Here is a 21,162-nt window from a genome sequence, read left to right on the forward strand (position 1 = left end):
TGACTTAATATAGGAACTTTCACATGGGACGGAATATTCCACAACAGCGCTGCTAATCTGCCGTCCCTGAATTCCAAAGCGAAATGTGTGTTTTGATGCAGAATTGCTGGCAGGACTCTGCTATTTTCACTTCTGCATCAAAATCTGCACATTAGCAGTGTGGATGTTTGGGCTGAATATTTTCTTCAGAATGATGTATTCTGCAACACTGTTACGTAATATTCTGTCATGTATGAAAAGTCCCATATATGTCTCCATCTTGTAAATTCTTCTGGCCGCTTTTCTTTCACTTCCTCTTTTTGAAATTGTCTCTGTATTTGTTTTAGGAAGCATAAGGCAGATTTCACAAGGGAGTATTTATGTCCACAATATGCCGAGAATAGAGCCCATTGATTTTAATAGGTTCATTCACATTTCCATATTTTGCACATTTTGGCTCCGCAAAAAAACCCCGCTGCAAGCTCTCCTTTTCTGCGCATGTACACACCAAAGATCCTCATAGGGGTGCGCAAATGTGCACAAAATATTCAAGGAAATGAGTAATACACTGTGTAATGCCGTTGGAAAATGAACACATCTGGAATTAATTAGACTAGCCATTTAATCAGTGTGCTTTTGTTTGTCATCTGTAAAGCCCAGTCAACAAGCGGATTTGATTTACGGAATCCTCGTAGGTCACTTGCGTAGAAGATTTGCAAATCAGGTCACCCACAGGGAAGTATGGGCGTCCGCACATGAATTAAACCATGCAGATATTGGGTCAGTTCTTATATAGCCCAAGCTCCTCCAGACTACTTGGGGGTAAATTCACCACTTGGATTATCCTTTTGGAATAGAAACTTTAGTTTCCTGATGAGGCTGCACTATTGTAGCAGAAACGCGTTGAACCTTGTGAACACTCCTTATGTCTATTAGACTGATAAGAATACAGTAGAAACAATCCTGGTATTCTAATTCAATACAGCAAAAATTCATCTACTATAGAAATTCTGAGAATAGTGCAGTAAAAATTTTTCCAGGATAGATTGAGATTATTGTGGTTCTCCACTTGTTAGGAACCATTATTCTCGTACCTGGATGACGGTTTTGGAATGTCATCCATCCATTTAGGTGACAACTACAAGATTGCATGAATTGCAATCACTTTTTCCAGAATTAGTCCTTACTGCATTTTCTATTTTATCTGTCCTTCCATCAGATTAGTGAAAGGGATTTTGTGTGTGTCAGTCAGTTCGGCCTTATTGTTTTTAATATAGTTATTAATAAAGAGATAAGAATCATTACAGTGAAAAGTATATTCAAAGAACAGTTGATTGTTCTGCCACAGTGAAAGCTGAGTGTGTTCGAAAGCTCATTATAACATCATGTATTTTTGTTAACCATTAAAAGGTATCATATCTACAAGATTACTTGGTTTCTCTTGCTGGGAACAATCACATTTTGCTCAACAGGCTAACACCGTAACAGACTTTTTTCTTTTAATCATCTGAATAAGGACTTTATTGTGCTCTGCTAAATTGTAACACAGCGAAGAGCAGAACAGAATATCATCTATGTATTAGAACACAGAAAGGAAGTCAAAGTAAAAAACTCTTGGGGCTACTAAACCTTTTACCTCCTCTCATGCAAGCCAGGGGTTAAACATGTTGCATCATCCATATGAACGAGTGCCCAGAGACAGCATGGAGACTCCAGGAATTTACTTGTTACTTTCTATGTTGTAGGAATGTTTTTCATGTTACAGACTTTGAAAAATAACATTGAACATATTTTGAAAACTCACAACAGTGAAGGACAACAGTGGGCAAAACTCATGTCCCTCTGGGGCTTCTCCCCACCAGTGGTGTTAATAAAGAGCAAGCAGCCACTGTGGGACTAATGGGCTCACAGCTTAGTGGTGACCAGCAGAGCTTTATCCATCTTTTCCCTGAAGATGATCCCAAATATGATGTCTTCCTTCCGTTTCTTCACGTAATAATATATATACTTAACACAAAATCATTACAAGCCATTTTAGTTGACCCCATAGACCCGCTGATTACTAGTCCAACCTTATCTGGAGACAACAAGTTTACAAAGGTGTACAAATAATAGACAAATAAAAAGTATAAGCCTCTACCAACCAGCATGATACTCACCGTCTCCTTTCACTTCTCTGCGTGGTCTGTAATCCAGTAAATTAGAAACATCTTATCATTCTCACAAACTTCTCTTTTCTGTTATTTCCCTATTCTATATGCAGAAAAGTGCATAGCCACATAGCTTATCCGTTCAGATCTCAGATGAGTAATGGCAGCCCAAATATAGTTTCTATAGAATGCTTAGAACATTGAATTTGCCGGTGACAAGATCTAGAATGTTGCAGGGTGTCATATATTAATACTGTTGCTTATCATGAGCGACTAGGCGATGACATCGGATTGTGTCAGCCTGATCCCATTTTTGGAAAAATTGCAGGAAAAGCTGCAGTGAAACAGTATATAGCAGCAGACAAACAGTGCTGTATCCTAGGGACCATAGAATCTGCATCAAGTTTATATGTCTATGGAAAATGTGCTCTGTACTGTGGGAGAGATAATCGGCAGAGCGTATATTTATACTGGTGTTAAGCGTTTTATGATCATGAGTTTGTGCAGTAATGAGCTCTGGTCAGTTTCATAGGTAGACACAACTTGTAATATAAGTGTGACTTCTGCTTTTTGTTCTCTGTTATTGCTGTTTGTATATTTTTCATAGTGAGTAAAGCAAGGATATGATTGGCTGTGGTGTCACAAGGAAGGGCGGTGCGTTCGCAAGGGCGTAGCTTATGCCAGCTCTCTCTCTTAGGAAGACAGTTGCCTTATGGTGTCTTACATTAGGCTCTATGGCACAGTTTGACATCAGATATAGAACGGATGCTGATTGGAGCTTCCCAACACACACCCCATAGGGCGTTCCCTAAGGCCCTTATTTAAGTGAACTCCTTTGACCAGACTCATTGATACCCATTGCCTACGATCAAGGCAGTTGGGCTTACTGCTTCTCTATCCCTTCCTTCTTTTCTTTTATTTTGTACTGCTGGTATTCATTGCCACTACAAAATCAAGTGGCTGTGAAAACTTTGATTGTCAAGCAATATAGCTATCATCTATTACTAGCAGCTAACATTGAGTTATGATCCAAATATATCTAGGCTCTATTAAGTCCTTTATATATCCCACCAGATGTTAATATTTGGGGAGATAATGCAATAATAAAGAGAGCAGTCAGTAATCTATCAAGATAAGGCAGTTAAAGGAGCTTACTAGTGCAACATAACTAATCAGACATGTTATCCCCTGAAGCAAGGGATTTATTTATTAAAATTAATTCAGGGAATAAGTAATTGGTGGTGACTGAACAGATACCCTTCACAGTTAGGATTAGTTTAAAACATGCAAAGTTTATTAGGTAATTTAAAATTAAAGACACTAATGGGCAACAAATATGAATTATTTTCCAATATCCCACTGGATAGGAAAGATATGAAGAGTATATTAACACAAGACACGACGTGTCTGCTAGGAAAGCTGTTGGTCGTGTGTGTTAGTGTTCACTCAACAATATAGTTCGAAAAACTATGTTTCTGGATTAACAGATCACCATCAGACGTATGATAGCTGGTGCACATGCATTGATGTCTCAAGTTCCTCATAGAGTTAGTTGCTTCGTACAAGCTCTAGAGAACAGCATAATAGCTTATTGACAAAGATGCATATGCTTGTCTAATGTGGTATACTGTTAAATCAGTTATCATGACTGAGTTTCCTCCTCGGAGCGAAAACTCATAAAGTTTATACTTAATTTTGAGACACTTTAATGTGTTTGATTCACAAAATTATTTGTATATTTGTTTTAACTCCTAACTCAACGCGTTTCTCCGCAAGATGGCAGCGGTTCATCAGGAGTATAAAGTTTATGAAAGGCTGGTTCGTTGGATAGTAAGACTGGATTGTTTACGGAAAGATATATACCGTGACCAGTCTATTTGTCCCAATGAGGGTGATATCATATATCCAGGTATGTATTCTGAGCCTGGAGTATATCAGTGCTATAGCCTATTGAGAGCACAGCATTGGGTATTAGCCCAAAAGAAATTTGTGTGAGGACTTGATGAGAGTATTGCTACTGGATGGAGTCACGAACATAAGTGAGGGATGATGCCTCTTGGATGAGCTTAGTAAAGGGGTGCTTTAGGGAAAACTAGCACCGACTGTCTTATTACTTGGTTGGTGACTACTTAAATCTCCTAGATGGTAACTTATGCAGGTATAATGGAAATTCTCTCAGCCAGAAAACACCACTCAGATGTATATGGAATGCTGGCAAACAGAGTTCCAATTTGCCTAAAGTTTTTAAGATAACTGCACCACAAATTAGGTGTGCAGTTAAAGCTTGAGGCTAAGTCCTAAAAATACTCAGTGCTCAATATAGGACCCCATTAACCGAACCAGATTAAAGTTTGCTCATTTAACCTTGCATAAACCCGAGATCATAGATGGTGGGCCTGTGTGGGTTATTTCATAGCAAGTTTGAGAGCACAAGAAACATAGTACAGAGAGCGAGTAGCAGAGCCTCCGGCCTTGATGGTAGGACGGGGCATACTGACAGAGGCTAACAAGCCTGTGTTAAATAGTGTCTGAAGTCCCTCCCTGCCTGGGGGAGTGTCCCAGTGGTAGCCAATCACCGCTGTTCATAGATCTGTCAAGGTAATTAGGTCTCTAATTAGATCCAGTATCTGATTTTACTGAATGTCATTTTAGATTTTGATATAAGACGCCGCTCATAAATATATCTGATTATTGAGGTGTTGCGGTTCGATCCCAGTAACAGAGAGAAAAAGCTGGCAGACGTATATATCAAAATAAGAGGTGACGCCTATCAAGTGATGTCACCTTGTGGAATCCCCCTGTGTATGAGTTTATTCTAGTAGTAACCTGTGGCGTTAGAAGTTGCCGTGGGTAATAGAGGCGAGCGGGCTATGGAATACATTATGTATTACTAGCGGGGAACATTTACTCATGAGGTATGACAGCAGCTGATATATGCTGTCGTATAGAGATCTGTCCTGTTGAGTGACATCACAACGTCCCGCCCACTCTGTCACGTGGTCAGACCACGCCCCCGACGGTGTTTTCCGTGGATCATGCTTATGAGATCAGGATATATTGAAGGCGGCCCTTGTATGCGGTATGGTGGGGACCACACCGCTGGGACAGAAGTGAGCGGCACTACCCCAAGAACACAGCCGCGACTGATATACGTCGCTGTGTGGAAGGCCGTCGATCGGTCCGCCCCAATGTAACATCATCGCATCACGCCCACCATATGACGCGGCGTTGTATGCCTTGGTACAAAGTGTCCAGGGGTCACGCCCCTGGGAGGGGAGTGACGGTGAGGCAGCCCTTTAGTGTAATATGGTCAGGGCCACGCCTCTAGAATGAAACTGGGTGGTAGAGGCAGGGCATCGCGGCGAGGTCATCCCCAGCGGTCTCATGACCTTAGGACGTATGTGGCCATCTTGGTTAAGGGAAGGCCCTCTCCTTAGTGAAAAAAGAAGAAAAGCGGTTCATACTGGGGGGCTAGAGTAAGCAGGGGAAAACTCTTCTGTCAATAATGTAACAGATACAGGATGATTTAAATTAGAAACTCCTAAACTTTCTAGATGACAGGGACAAACATAACCTCCGATGCAAAAGATGAAGGAGAGATGTCACTATGATTGATCAATAACATGGAGTAGCAGCCCACCATCAATGGCCGGATGGCTGTGTGGTCCATCTAAGAGAGGATGCAAATCCAAAGATGATGGTAGGTAGAAGACATATCTCATCTGTTCGTATAATTAATAGGAAGAGGAGGATCGAGAGTATTCTAAGTTGGAGATCTAAGGCAGGTGAGCGGTGATAGAGGGTGGTACTAGACAAGGAGGGATACAAGGATAAGAGATTTAGACATGTACGAATGTCTTCTAAATTATTTAAATCAGATTTATAGGAAGCAATTAAACACTAGGTGATCATTAAGCCCTTTCGGTTTTATGGTATCGAGGCGGAATATCCAGGCAGCCTCTTTCTGTAAGAGGAGCTGTTCTACGTCACCGCCTCTTACATCTCGTCGCACAACTTCAAGGCCTTGGAAGGTCAGACAGCTTGGGTCTCTGTCATGGAATTCCCAGACATGATCAGCCACCGGCGTGCTTTCATTTCTTCTCACATTGCCGATGTGTTCGAGAATGCGTCTCCTGAATTCACGATTTGTCTTTCCCACGTATTGTATGCAACATTTGCATGTGATTAAATACACAATGTTGAGAGTGGTGCAATTGATAAAACTCTTTGTGGAGTATGTTTTGTTGGAAGATGTAGACGTAAAGTGATCAGATTTTGGTACGAATGGGCAAGCTGTACACCTGGCGCAAGGGAAAGTGCCGTCTGGAATGCTTCTTGTCAACCAGTTCTCTGATCTCTTATTGTCGAAGTGACTCTTAATCAGATGGTCACGTAGATTCATACCTCTACGGTATGTGATGGAAGGTGATTTGGTTATAAATTTGTTTATGTCCTTATCTTTTAGCAGGATATCCCAGTATCTTGACAGGATGTTACGTATTTCCTTATTTGCCATGTCAAAAGTGCCAATTACCCGAGTGACAGATTGCGTCTCATGTTTCTGAGGTGTTACAGAGACTCTCAGTTTTTCTGTCTCGCGGATATATATGACTGGTCCAGTAGGTTTGTCGGATATTTCCATTCACGGAATCGCTCTTGTAATTTTCGACTCTCTTGGTCGTAGGAGGTCAAATTGGAACAGTTCCTTCGGAGTCTCAGGTACTGGCCTTTTGGTATGCCTTGTTTCAGGTTCAAGGGATGGAAACTATCCCAGCGCAGCAAGCTGTTTGTAGATGTTGGTTTGCGGAATAAGTTGGTTGAAATTGTACCATCCTGATTGATTTGGATCGTTAGATCCAGGAATTCGATTGACTTGGTGTTGATAACAGACATGAATTTTAGATTAAGGTCGTTGATGTTAGGCAGTGCCACAAATTGATTAAATTGGGATGTGTCCCCGGTCCATAGAATAAAGATATCGTCAATATATCTTGTCCAAAACAAGATATATTGTGTCAGATGTTGGTATTTGTCTGAGAACACGATCCTTTCCTCCCACCAGCCCAGGTAGAGATTTGCGTACGATGGGGCACAGGGCGTCCCCATCGCGGTCCCCCTGAGTTGGTGGAAGTACTTGCGATCAAATAGGAAGAAGTTCCGTGACAGGATGAATTCTAACAAGGATAGAACAAACGTGTTGTGATCTGACATAAGACGACCTCTCTGTGAGAGGAAATGTTTGGTGGCCCTCAGGCCGCCCTTGTGTGGTATGGAGCTATATAAAGCTTCCACATCAAGGGTGGCGATGAGAGTACCCGGTTCCACGTGTATATTTTGTATCTGACGTAGGAGGTCCATGGTGTCTCTTGTATAAGATGGTAACTGGGACACGAAGGGCCTCAAGATCTTGTCAAGATACAGGCTTGCGTTCTGTGTGAGATTGTTCACGCCAGAAACGATCGGCCTTCCCTTCAGGGGGTCGAGGCCCTTGTGGACCTTGGGTAACGCATAGAAGGTGGAGACTCTCGGTGATTTGTTTGACATAAATTCAGATTCAGATTCACTTATAAGTTGTCTATCCTTGGCATTTGTCAGTAAGATTTTTAGATCGGTCATGAATTCAACCGTAGGATCTTTTTTTAATATCTCATATGTATTGGTGTCCTTTAGAATGTTGTGACACATTCGTGTATATTGTGCAACGTTCAAGAGTACGACGTTGCCCCCTTTGTCAGAGGGTTTTATGATGAGATTTTCATTATTTTTTAATGAATTCAGAGCCTGGAATTCTTCTTTTCTCATATTAGAAGGTTGTGTGGATTTCTTCTACTGTAGTGTTTTCAGATACCTTAGAACCAGCATCTCGAACATGTCCAATTCTGGGGTATAGCTGTTTGGCGGTGATGATTTGCTGGTTGGTTTCAAGTTTGTAAATGGACCGGTGCCAGGATTCTCATTCTCTAGGGCTTCAAGAATATCGAGCCCTTCTACGTCTCCGAGTGACAAGTCTAATTCCTGGGTACGACTCGTATTTTTTTAGACAAAGAACTTCTTCCATCTTAATTTTCTAAGAAAGAGGGAGATGTCCTTCGTCCAGACAAACGGATCGTATCGGGTCGTCGAGACGAAGGACATCCCCCTCTCAAGAACGTCAATTTCGGCTTTAGAAAGAGTATACTCAGATAGATTAATGATTTGCATTTTGTCAGAACCCTCACTGGGAGAAGGGTCAATTAGCGCGGGTTGTAGGGTACTCGGTTGCCCCGTAAAAAATACTAGGAGATCGGTTGATCTAGGAAGCCTTCTTGGCCTTGTCGTCCTCTCCCTTTGCCTCTATAAGGACGACGTGCTTTGTTTTGATGAGCGGGGAAGTAAGATCTATAATTTCTTGGACCCTCTGTGTCAGAAGGGTCCAAGTCAGAAGAACTGGCTTCAGTGTCGGTTATTGGTCTCGGATTGTCTCGAGATTTATCTTCGCGAAAATCCTGTAAATCACGTAAAAAGGAATTATGTTTACGTTCTTTGATGTATTGTGTGCACTTTTCTATCTGATCCTGTAGAATTTTTTCCTTTGTGGTGAACTCAGGATCAGAGATAATTTTTTTTTTGTCTGAGTGATCTAATCTTCAAGTATTTTTTGATTCCTTTCCAGAGTCACTTTTTCTTCATCTAGAAGTAATTGTATCAATTTCAAGGAAGATTCTGTGGTAACCTCGTCCAGACTGAACAGATAATCCTGCTGACTGAGATTAAAATCTAACATCGGATGATATTCTACAGTCAGCCTCTAGTTTTCTCTATGAACTATTGTGTTCAGTACAATGTGATATCTGCACTCTGCACTACCACTTACCATCTAATGTTGCTCTATCTTCTATCATAACTAAAAGATATAACACAGGGAAGTGATACCAACAATATTCAGTGAGGCATATCTACTGAGCATATAGGTCCCTGAGGAGCTCCAACGCGGAGCGAAATGCGTCGGACCATAATAGACCTACTTAACCATCTAGAATATAATTATTTCAAATTGTGACAGAACCATCGGTCACTCTTGTAATCTTTAGGATCTTCTGTGACTAATATCACACAGACGACATACCTCTTCTGATTGTAAATGCTACTTCAAAACTCCCTTACGCCTCTGGGGGTAATTAACATTTAATAACACCCAGGATACTCCATAGTGGCACTATCAAATATGATTAACTAAAAAATATTTTTTACCACTGATATATGAAGTTATGTACTATGTGTGTCTGTTAGGTTTTGCTTTATTTTAAAAGATATTATTAAAAGTTACGTTTTACGGTCCAAACAGTGACAAAGTTCGCAAGGGCGTAGTTTATGCCAGCTCTCTCTTTTAGGAAGACGGTTGCCAGATGGTGTCTTACATCAGGCTCTATGGCACAGTTTAACGAGATTTGGCCTACAGCCTCCCAGGAATAGCTGCTAATTGTTTGTGAGAGCTCACAAGGCATCCCCATTCAATGCAATTTGCTGCCAGTGACTGGACTACCCTTGTGCCCTACTACTGTCTGTGTTAGGGACCCTCAAACCGAGGATTCATGGTTGCCAGATGCAACTATAGCTGGACTTGAAGGAATGCACCACCGAGTAAGTTGCTACACCTGAACATTTTCACCTCCAATTTTAAGATTCAATAGAGACTCGGTGTCCTTAACGTTTTATGCAGGTAACCTCTGGTAACTCCGGAAGACAAAGCAGAGACCACCATCTCAGTTTAGGACGAGCTCTGTTCATTCCACAGGATAAGGACATTACAGCTTTGAGTGAACAGAGCTTGTTATACATTAAACGGCTCTAGTTTCAGTTCTATCAACCGTATCAACATACTAAAAGTTTTTAAATGACTTTGAAATGACACCCAAACCACGTTAACAGCATATACATATATTTTTTCTCCCAAAAAAGGAGTGAAAAGATGAAGTCACCATAATTACATTTGCATGAGACATATATTCAAAATCTACAATAAAAAATGACCTTTTCAGTAGGAATTTTCCAAATTGAATGTGTCTGTTGGGCATTAAAATAAAAGTTGTTGCAGCATAAAAGCCAGGTCATCGTGTTTATAGGCACAAATTGTTGTGTACCTTTATGCAGGAGTGCAATCAGAGCCACTTTAAGAAATACCGTGGCTGAAGAACGTGTACAGGTCCTGGAATCCTCCCAATGGGAAAAGAGAATCCCATTGCCTGAACTGCAAGTTCCCATCAGCACCCTGAACAAGACTAGGACCCCATGGGCCCATCCCACTGGTAAGTCCCCTATCCCTGCAGTTATCGGAGGGCCTGACACCACACAGGGTTCCTTTAATCACATACTTCCTATCATTTGAATTCTATATCTAGTTTTTAATCCCTACTCCTCCTTTCCTAATTAGGAATTCTCTGAAAACTGACAGATCCACCCCTTCAAGTGACCTGGTTAGTGGGGAGAGTCCAGTGAAAAAGGGACTGCTATCATACATAATTTTCCTCTAGCTGTAGGTCTTCTTGTCATCCTAGAGCACTGTGTCACCTAGTTAACAATTTTCATATCCTTAACATAAAAAAGAGCAATGATCAGTTGTGTGCTTGAATGTATTTTCTCTCTATCAGCCTCAAATTTCTCTGGGCCAACCATAGGCAAGTGTCCTGTATGTAAGTACATTTACACTCTTTGTAAAAAAAATTATAATAAAGCACCTAGAAGATGTTGTCATTTTGTTGCAAAATTTGGCATGCTGTCACATCTCAGGCAGATATGTAAACGATTAGAAGTGTGGTGTGATTAGATGAACGGTCTTGCCATTTAAGGCAAGCTAGAGGCGGTACAACAGGATACTAGAGCCTCTATGCCCACCTGTGTCATATCTTGTATCCAAGCTAGAGGCAGTACAACTGGGTACTGGAGCCTCTATGCCTGCCCGTATCACATCTTGTATCCAAGCTAGAGGTGGTGCAACAGGGTACTAGAGCCTCCATGCCTGCCCGTATCACATCTTGTATCCAAGCTAGAGGTGGTACAACAGGGTACTAGAGCCTCCCTTCAAGTTTTTTCCACAATATATTTTCTTTTTGCTCTGATATTGTAATCACTTATATCAACTGTCACGTCTTGGTCAGCACACGGTTAATTATTTGCCAGCACACCTAGTTTCTGTAGGTTCTATCCAGACTAGCCAGGGTTAACAGCTCCTGTGCTTTATAGTCTAGGTTAATTAGTCCTGCTAATGTCTAAGAGGTGTGACTGGTGACTGACATTTCTGTCAGCCAGTCGTCTTCTCCCTCCTCCCTATAAGAATCAGCTCTTGCTGCCTGGGCGTTGCCGATTAATTTTGGGTTTGCAGGGAGAGGATTTCCCTTAGTTTATTTTGCATTTACGTGGCACGGTCAAGATATACAGGCCTTCACCTTCCTGCAGAAGTGCTCTCTATCCGTTCTGCATCTAGCCACCTGTACAAGCTAGTTCCCGTGTCCGTCTTGGCTGCCCCCTGTACCCTGTTCTTGTAGGCAGTCCAGGACGAATGTGACATCAACGTTACAACCACACAGAGAAAGTTTCATTCGATTCTAACAACTCCTTCTAGGGAATGTCTTTTTTTTTTTTTTTTAATGAGTAATAAACGGGTAATATGTGTGATCAAACAGTGGAACATACTGGATGTTTAGCTTATCATCATATATTAAACAGCATAAATTACAGAGAATCCACACAAGATGATGGGATTGCACATTATCATCATCATCCTTGGCTCAGTCTACTTCACTTTTACTTCTGCATATTCTGTTTCTGGATAACTTGAAGGCACTTTGGAGGATTTAGCAGTGAAAGCGACTGCGGAATAATGCAGGTTATCTTCATCCAATGTGACCCCACTTGAATCCAGTTGCATATTGTCTGTGGCTTCCTGTGCAACAAATAAAAAAAAAATAGCTATAAAATATCAGATAATTGATGTTCCACTCTTACATGAACACTATGATAGAAAGGGGCACAAAAACTTCATTGCACCTATTATAGAACCTTACATTTGAAGAAAAAATATGTAGCCCCTCTGTATGTAAACAAAATTTTGCATTGATATTAATAAAACGTGGTCTCATCGTTATCTGAGACAATTATAGATAAATGCAGTGTAACTGTCACACTGTGCTCCTGGGACTTGTGGTTCTGTTGGATTTCCAGGAGCACACTGCCTCAGGTGTGGTTGATTTGGTTGGCTGATCGTATGGAGTTCTCCAGCCAGCCAATCACTAAACGACTGTACATATAAGTACCAGGCCCTCTTACTAGAGAGTGCAGGTCATTATCCATTCCTCATCCTTCCCTCTCAGAACTCCGTTTGGAGTCATGCAAGCTGTAAGGCTAGTTTGAGTTGTTCTCACGCACACTCTCTGAAGATGGTCTGGACACCTGAATTTTCCATTTGCATGTTCTGTGGGCCCCTGCCCCCATACCCTTCTGTCAGGTGTGGTCCCAGACATCAGATGTCCTTTGAGCACTTAGATGGGTGTTGTCTGACACTCTGCCCCTTACATGTGTATCTGTAGATGTGCAGATACTTGGTGTGAGCAATGTCTTGTGCTGTGTGTGTCTGAAGGTGTGCAGATGCCTGTTGTGTAGTATGTCCTCATCTGGTATTCCTGCCTATTCCTATCTAGGTCAAGACAGGTGTTCTCTAGGTTCCAGTGTAGGGCCATTTTTATTGGCACGATTGCCTTGCTTGTAGGCAAGGTTCCCTTTTTGTAATTTTGTTATTTGTAGGGATTCACAAGACACAAGGACCCTTGATGTGGGCTTGTGAGCTTAGGTATTTTGGACAAAATACTAACTAATACCTTATATGTGTTGATATTTACATCTGCCTTGTTGGGCTGTAGTGTCTTTGTCCCTGTTTTTCCTTAGTTTCTTGCATGTTTGGTATATGTTTGGTGTAACTCCTTTTATCCTTAGGTGATAGGACTTTTGGTTTAATGTTTGGCGTGCATGATGTCCAATTGTGTACATCTCTATATCCTTTCCCTACAGCCTTAAATAGATTGCATTTAGGCAAGGTGAATAAGACCTGCACTGAAGTAACAGTAACTAATAACACACAGATATTTATACACTCTTGCCTTTTATTGAATAAACACCCATAGGCAGAAAAAGTGAGCCTTTGAATTTAATAACCTGTAGATCCCCCTTTAGCAGCAATCATCTGCACAAAATGTTCCCTGTAGTTGCAAATAAGATTCACACAATTATGACCAATTTTGGACCATTCCTCCCTGCAAATGCGTTTCAGTTCATCAGTATTTGTGGAATGCCTCTTTGTGCAGCCTCCTTTAGGTCATGCCACAACACCTCAAGAAGGTTGAGGTCAGGACTTAAAATTCTTAAATACAAATCTTTCACGCACTCTTTGATTTAATTGTGTGCTTTGGGTCATTGTTTTGTTGCATCACCCAACATCTCTTCAGCTTGAGGTCCTGGACTGCTGATCTCACATTCTCCTATAAAATGATTTGATACATTTTACATTTATTGTCCATCCAATGACTGCAAAGCATCCAAGCTCTGAGGCAACAAAGCAGACCCAAACCATGGTGCTCTTTCCATCAAGCTTCATAGTTGGGATGAGGTCTCGGTATTAATGTACAGTGTTATTTTACCTCCAAACGCAGCATTTTGCATTTGTGCTAAAAACTTCCACTTCTGTTTGATCTGTTCATAGAACATTTTCCCAAAACAACTGTGAAACATCCAGGTGGTCTCACGCAAACCTGAGACAAGCCACAATAGCTTTTTGGGCAGCATCTTGTTTTGTGGTGTCCTTCCATGCACACCATTCTTATTCATTGTATTTCTAATAATGACAGAGACTAAATGTTGTATATGTGTATACTCCTTATTTTGTTGCTGTGTTGCATTGTTTGTGGTTGTTTCAGGTGTTAGCATTGTGAGCTGATGGCCTAAAACAGAACCCATACCACAGGGAAGGGTAAGGAGCCCAGTAGCGGTGTTACAAGGGAAGGTCCTGTGGGAGGGGCAATAGGGTAAAACAGAGACAAGGTGTTGTGGAGTGAAGAGCAGAGGGGAATTAAAGGTAAAGAGAAAGCTTTGACCCGGGCCATGACAGAGTAAACTCCACAGACTTCACTTTTTCTTGCAACTGTATTACCCTTAGGGATCACTCACACAGGCGCATTATCACTGTGTCTTATGCAATATTTTTCATGCACATTATATTCAGTGCTAAAAGCACATTGATTACATTTTTTAATGTGTGTATTATGTGCGTGAAAAATAAAACACAGCATGTCCTATTTATGCACTAATATAGGCTATAGGGATTTATCATTCATGCGGCAAATACGCATTTGTTGTGTACTGCATGTTACACATGTAAAACATATGCGACCACATATGCCTGTGTGAGTGAGCTCTTATTCACATGCAGCCTCAAATCGTATTAATTGCACAACTGTACTTACTGATTCGAGCTGCCAAGTTAAAGGGGTATTCCTGTCAGAGAAAGTTGGTCAGACCACATGAGCATTTTTGCAGTTCTCATGGTTTAAGTTTACAGTAGTGAAGATATTATCATCCCAGTTCATGTTCACAAATTGTCTTAAAGGAGACATCCTGTTATTTCAACAACTTGGCCGAGCAATTAAAGGAGATGACCACTTTATTGGTTCTGTACAGTAATGAATTAATAATGCTGATTAAGCGCCAATTACTAATACATCTTTATTCCTACTTCTGTGCGGTTCTGCTTTATTAGTAAATCCACCCCTACTCGCTCATGCAGCCTTCCATCTTGTCCTAACAATGCTCCTGCTCAGAAGTTGGAGGCACATATGACCTGAAGCATCACTCAGCTGTTTCAACTGCACCCATGTTAGTTTCCGTATCTCCCATTCCCTTTTATGGCAGTTATGGACACATTGTAGAACAACCAGCCACCTCTATCCGCAACATACAGCTGATTATTCCGTGAGATGCGAATAACCCTTTAAAAAGTGACAGATTCTGTATTTTAGTCTCCAATGACTTTTTATAGCAGAAATGTGGCCCCATTGTTGGTTCAGTGAAAACTGGTGAATGATTCGCAAAAATTCTTAGACTTGTTCATCTTTTTTTAGTTAAGATTATATTTAGTCTAAAAAATAATGCTCATAGATGAACCTACAGTGTAGGGTTTAAACGATTTCATTGAGGCAGAGGCATTGACTATACTTCAACCTTTTCACTGGATTAATTGCATAAAATATAAAACTTTTAATAATACTATATATTAAAAAAAATGTTTATTAGTCTCCAGTCTACCTTCAAGGCTGAAGGCTCTGCTAGACCTCTTCTGTTTATTTTGATTTGTGTTGGTGGTTTAGGGTTTCCAGAATCTCTGGGCATTTATATTTAGTTCTGGGGAGCAACGCTAGAGAACTCAGGTCATTGGACGGATCACCATAGGGTCCAGCGATAGACATTGCTCTATTTTTAAAGGCACAGGTAGTGCAAGTATTTAGAAACAAGTCTATCTGCCCTGTTCTACTCAGGCTAGCAGACAGTCTAGGACCCAGGCTGTATAACAGAGGACACACTATATGTCGGCGCAGTTGTAGCATCTGAGCATCTTGTAGAGTGTGTTCCATATTTGGTCCTGGTCTGTCATTGCTAGTTGAATACTCAACAGAAATGTGTTGAAGCACATGAATTAGAACTGAACTATATGAATTAGAACTGAACCATATGAACTAGAATCAATCTCATTGGAACTTTTGATGATGAATAACATGAATGAGAGTTGTACCATATGAACCAGAATCTATCTCATTGATATTTCCAATGACAAAAAGGGATTTGCAGAACACCACTATCAGACCTTTGTTAGGATCGTGGTTGTTATCAGCTTCCACTAACACCATTCCAGTACGGTCGTTTTTGTTCTAAATTAGGGCTGAGAGAATAATTTTTAACTAGTGGTCTCAATATACATCCTTGCAGACCTCAGTGAAGCAATCTCCAGCTAAAATAGGTGGTCAATTACTAACCACACCTTTAGAATGTAGACTTCATTAGACATATAGACTGTTACTATACTTTGGCTTTCTGTAATTACCCTTAACCAAATGGGGGGGGGGGGGGGTTATACCCCATATTTTAGCTGCTATTGGGGGATAATATTGAAGCCTATCCTTCTGGAATTTTGGTCGGGGTGGTGGATCCTTATGTGTTTTGTTTGTCTTGTTATAGCCCAGTCTCTTATTTTTTTTTACATTTAGTATTAAAAAAAAGTAATATCTTAAGGAATTAATACAGTGTAGGGTTTGGTGACAGGTAGATGGATGTCACAGTTCCATATATGTATATATATATATAAATCTACCCTATGTACCTCAGCTTTTTCTTCAGGGCAACTGACGTTCATATATATGTCTTCTGTTGGTGGTTCCGTGCTGGCAGACGATTCTTCCGCTGTCATGTTGATCATTTTTTTGTTTTTTTTTTTCCTGAAAATATGTTGAATAAGTTGTCAGAAAATGATATATTGTATATGTTCTAGTGATTTGGGAAAAAATCCAATTTTTTTTTCACATTTTAGACCACTAGGAGTACCATATTAAAATGAACATATTTGTGTGTTTAGAGCACATCATGTGGTTAGTTTGGGTATTACAAGTAAGTATAATATTGATTGTTTTAAATGTAAATTAGGCTTAATTCATGCTGCGTAGTTGTGTGCAGGATGCTTATATGCGTCATGTTTCTATAGTTCCATATGATGGAACTATAGGCACTGTGTGGCTTCCCAGGACCATTACAGCCAGTCAATTCTTACCTTGTAATTAGTTTGTATAGCAGAAGGATTAAAATTGTTAGACCGATTCCACATATGAATCCAATTGCTACATTCCAGTATGAAATTTTATCTGTACAAGAAAAAATAATTACATTAGTAATACTTTTTTGGTTCAGTTCTATTGGAACACTTAAAGTGACCCTTCAGGCCTGGAAAACAAAGATGGCTGCACTGCTTCTCTGACAACCTTATGCATGCTGTGCATGGTATGCATTGGTAGTCTAAGACACCCCATGCTGATGTGACTGGTCAGTTATTGTCAGGTGGGCAACACTGATTAATCCTAGCATATATGTGGTGTCTCAGACTAATGATGAATACCAATGTGCTCATCTTTGTTAGTTCAGGCCCAGAGGGTGATTTTAACACTGTGAAAGAGCTGAAGAAATAAAGACATGGGTGGTATACCCCAATACAGTAATAATAGTGGAAACAGTTAGACCTGCTGAGCAGGCAAAAACAAACTGACAAATAATAAATCTTAAAGTCTTTCCCTAAACACGTAACGAACGAGGGAGAGGGTCCTGTCTGACACGGCAGACTGATCGCCTTGATAGATGTGAGCCTGCACTCGTTCCTGGGGCCTAAGTAACTCTACTTAGGCAAACTGATAAGGGACAAAACAAAAAAAAAACACAGCACTTAGCTTTAGTAGAGTAAGCCGCAGTACACAGAGGTGTCCGAAGTAAGGAACCATGGACACCAGGCTATCCACAGGAGCCACTAACTGGCAGCTCAGACAGTGAGCAAATGACAATTTAGTGCACCTAAGCTTCCTCTCCATCCCAGCTAAATAGCTATCTAATCATACAGAGGTGAGCACATTGTGTCACACCTACTAAGCTAGAAGGTGCAGAACCATGTCTAAAGCCAACACCGGACTCCGTCAACCCGGCAGTGATCCCAGCAGATCCAGTAAGGGCTACCCCACCTCTGGAACCTTGTTGGATTCCCTACTTATCCTTGGTGAAAATAGGAAAGGAAAAAGACATAACACAAGGTTTACTAGACGAGAATAACTCAGACATGAGGGACGGCAGAGGTAAAGGGGAATCATGAGTAAACCACAAGAGGGTAGGGCAAAATGCAGGAGAAATAGGCAAAATAGACAAGACTGTACAAGAAGCACAGATAAGACCGGGCTCACACAAACTCAAGTGTAAAACCGTTATATTACTGCTGTGGAGCAGTCAGTAAGCTGGCCTATTGCTGCGTATGGCAGCGTTTTTTGGACTGTACATGATGGCGTATCTCAAGCACGCTGCACAGTATACATTTTTGGTTGAAATTCCTTGCCACACATAAGATGGGGCAAATGAGAAACAGAAAGAGAAAGTACTAAACAAGATGACCAAGGAGGAAGGAATGGAGAAAGAATTAAAGGAGGAAAAGAAGGAAAGAAATTCGAGGAGACAAATGGGAAGAAGGAAAGCGGAGAAGTGATCATATAAAATGGACAAAATGAAACAAACTGTAAGAAAAGGAATGAAAAGTAAACTCTTACTACCACTCCTCGGTGCAGCTGTTGTCTCTGGATTATCTGGAAAAGTGTAGAAATCACATTACAAACATGAAATAATGTTATCTGAACAGAATTTACAGAAGTTGATAAAATAAAGTATTTGTCTCAGGTATTTTTTATTTCCAGAAACAGTGCTTCTTCCATTCATGTGCTTAACCTACTGCCTTAAATGGAACTGAGCTGCATTAACACACATAGCCTGTAGACCAGCACTGCTTATAGCTGAAAGCAACTCCTTTAATAAGAAATATATTCTCAATCTCTGCTTATTTTTACTTATCTGGTGCCATAAATCCAAAAACTAGAACTTTAAATTTAACACTGTTTAAGCTTTAATGCTCTGCAATAGACTTTTCTGTTCTTCCAGATTCTTGTGTTTGACTTCCTGTTTGAGTTATTCTTTATAGCATCAGTTGTTCCTCATTTGATGGTCTGTACATTAGATTCCTCTTTATGCATCACTTCATGTTATATTTCCGATTTTTTAATTCCTATTAGACACTTACTAGGAAAGGCTGACAGCGGAGATCCATCTGCCGGTTCCTGCTCCTGGGCGGCGTCTCCAGTGGTGGAGATCCGCCGTGAGATTTTGCAACGCCCATGGACAGGCAGACTAAATTGGTGTTAGGGGTCCCAATGCCACCTATTGACAGCATTCCTTCAAATAAATGTATGACTTTTTACCAAGTCTGTAAAACAATAATTGGGAATAGCACCCCTTCTGGGGGCTCTCATTGGGAAGAGACAATACCATCCCCTGACCCACTCACCCCTGACGTGTCTCCACACACCCCCTTCCCAGGTGCTTTCCTTAAGGACAGCTCTCTTGACCTCCTTCAGACCTTTCTTATTCTGCACTGATGCAAGAACCCCACTTCAAGGTTCCTCTCATTCTTGAGGGTATCAAAAATGGCCAAAGCTTTAGACTCCCAAATTCTTCTATGATGCTGCGACTTTATGGCTACTTTGTCCTCTCCAACCCTCCTAAGTTCTCCCACAATCGATTCCCTAACATCTTCATGGCCAATGCAACTACAAAAATGGAGGGGGTTCATGTTGCTGTTAAGGAAACAATAACCTTTCACCTAATTGACTTCTAAAAGGACACCAAGGGTAGGTATATCATCCTGATTTGCAAACTAAATTCCTCTGTAGTAACATTTACCAACGTATATCTACCAAAACTCCTCCCAAATACACTTCCTGAACAGAGAACTGAAGAAAATTAGGCAAGTCCAACAAGGACTCCTGATTTTATGTGCAGACCTAAACTCTAGATAGCTCAAGTAACGCACTACCAATACCCCAACCTTACTACCCTGGCTGCACAAGAAGGATCTCTTTGATGCATTCAGATGTTTAAACATGGCATCAAGAGAGTATTCCTTCTACTCGAGCAGACATAAAACATTCTCTAGAATTGATCTGCTCATCTTAGATAGATGGCCCAGAAAATAAGACCCTGTCTTATGTTATCTTTTGCCCCAAAAGAGGCACTAGGTCTTATTTTTGGGGATGTCTTAGCAGGGTCAGTCCACATCCCTCCTGATTCATAAATTTTTCCTCCACAATGCGATGGCTGTAATTGGTTCTCGAGCGCTGCTCAGCTAATCAATGCGGCGCTGGATGAACCAATAACACCCATCGCATTGGTTCATCAAGTGCTACATTGATTGGCTTAGCAGCACTCGAGAAACAATCAAAGCTATTGCTTCCTAGAGATGGGATTTATGAATCCCAAAACCAGGAAGTGATCTTCTGTGGATGGCTGGGGACTGCAGGAAACCTATTGGAGCTTCGGAGAGCAGTGGGAGGGGCGTGGACTGAGCCTGCTAGGTAATGTATTTTTTTTATGTAATGGAGCTAAGGCTTATTTTCAGGGTAGGGCTTATATTTCAAGCCTCCCTAAAAATCTTTAAAAATCAGGGTAGAGTTTATTTTCAGGGTAGGTCTTATTTTTGGGAAAGCAGGTACTTTCCCTTCAAATTCGCACAGCTACTCTCAGGATCCTAAAAGTTATGTTGGTGCAATTGTGGCCAACTGATAACTCTTCTACAGGTTTTCTGGAAATGCCCGAAGATCAATCAGTGGCGGTCCACTATTTTCAGGCTGGTGTCTGAATTAACTAACATATCTATTGCAATGAATCCAGGGCTAAATCTACTTGCAATAGGCATTAATGGTTCCCCACGAGCAAAAGAAGACTAATTTTCCAATCAGCCGTGTTTTTGATTGCTAGGAAATTGACATCCTCCATCTCTCCATCTATGGAGTCTCTGATTTAATATCCAACCATTGGCTTTTGAAACACATGTTTTTCTTCAAGCAAAATAGGTTCTCCATCTTCCACTTATGCTGGGGTCTTTGGCTCTATAGATTTCCTGTTTATGAAAGATTTGGGGGTGGCAAGGTTCCCAAGACACCAGTGAACAGGATGAGAACTGGTATTAAGCTGTTACAGACCTTAGGTTGCTAAAATTACTTTTAGGGTGAATGCACACGAGCGTATTTGAATTGCAGAATCCGAAGCGGGCAACCGCCTCCGTATTCCGCAGCAAATACTGTCCATAGCATGCAATGCAAAAGTGATTCTGCATGCACACAAGCAGAACCCAATTACGCTTTCCGCTCGTGGATTCCGCATGGACGGC

General features: G+C 41.0%; 2 protein-coding genes across 2 annotated transcripts in view; both read right to left on the minus strand.

Moving 5' to 3' along the window:
• The window catches only part of LOC136633617 (sialic acid-binding Ig-like lectin 13), a 103,273-nt gene that overhangs the window by 52,362 nt on the left and 29,749 nt on the right, over positions 1-21,162 (minus strand). The gene's annotated exons all lie outside the window — the stretch shown is intronic.
• The window catches only part of LOC136631365 (sialic acid-binding Ig-like lectin 13), a 34,365-nt gene continuing 24,826 nt past the window's right edge, over positions 11,624-21,162 (minus strand). Inside the window, exons 8-11 of the mRNA XM_066605634.1 lie at positions 18,494-18,529; positions 16,969-17,059; positions 16,525-16,639; positions 11,624-12,048 (exon numbers count right to left, since the gene is read on the minus strand). Coding sequence (XP_066461731.1) covers positions 11,899-12,048; positions 16,525-16,639; positions 16,969-17,059; positions 18,494-18,529 — 392 coding nt within the window. The 3' untranslated portion in view covers positions 11,624-11,898. The remainder of the gene's footprint in view (positions 12,049-16,524; positions 16,640-16,968; positions 17,060-18,493; positions 18,530-21,162) is intronic.

The sequence above is a fragment of the Eleutherodactylus coqui genome, chromosome 6 (genome assembly GCF_035609145.1).
Source record: "Eleutherodactylus coqui strain aEleCoq1 chromosome 6, aEleCoq1.hap1, whole genome shotgun sequence".
Classification (NCBI taxonomy): Eukaryota; Metazoa; Chordata; class Amphibia; order Anura; family Eleutherodactylidae; genus Eleutherodactylus; species Eleutherodactylus coqui.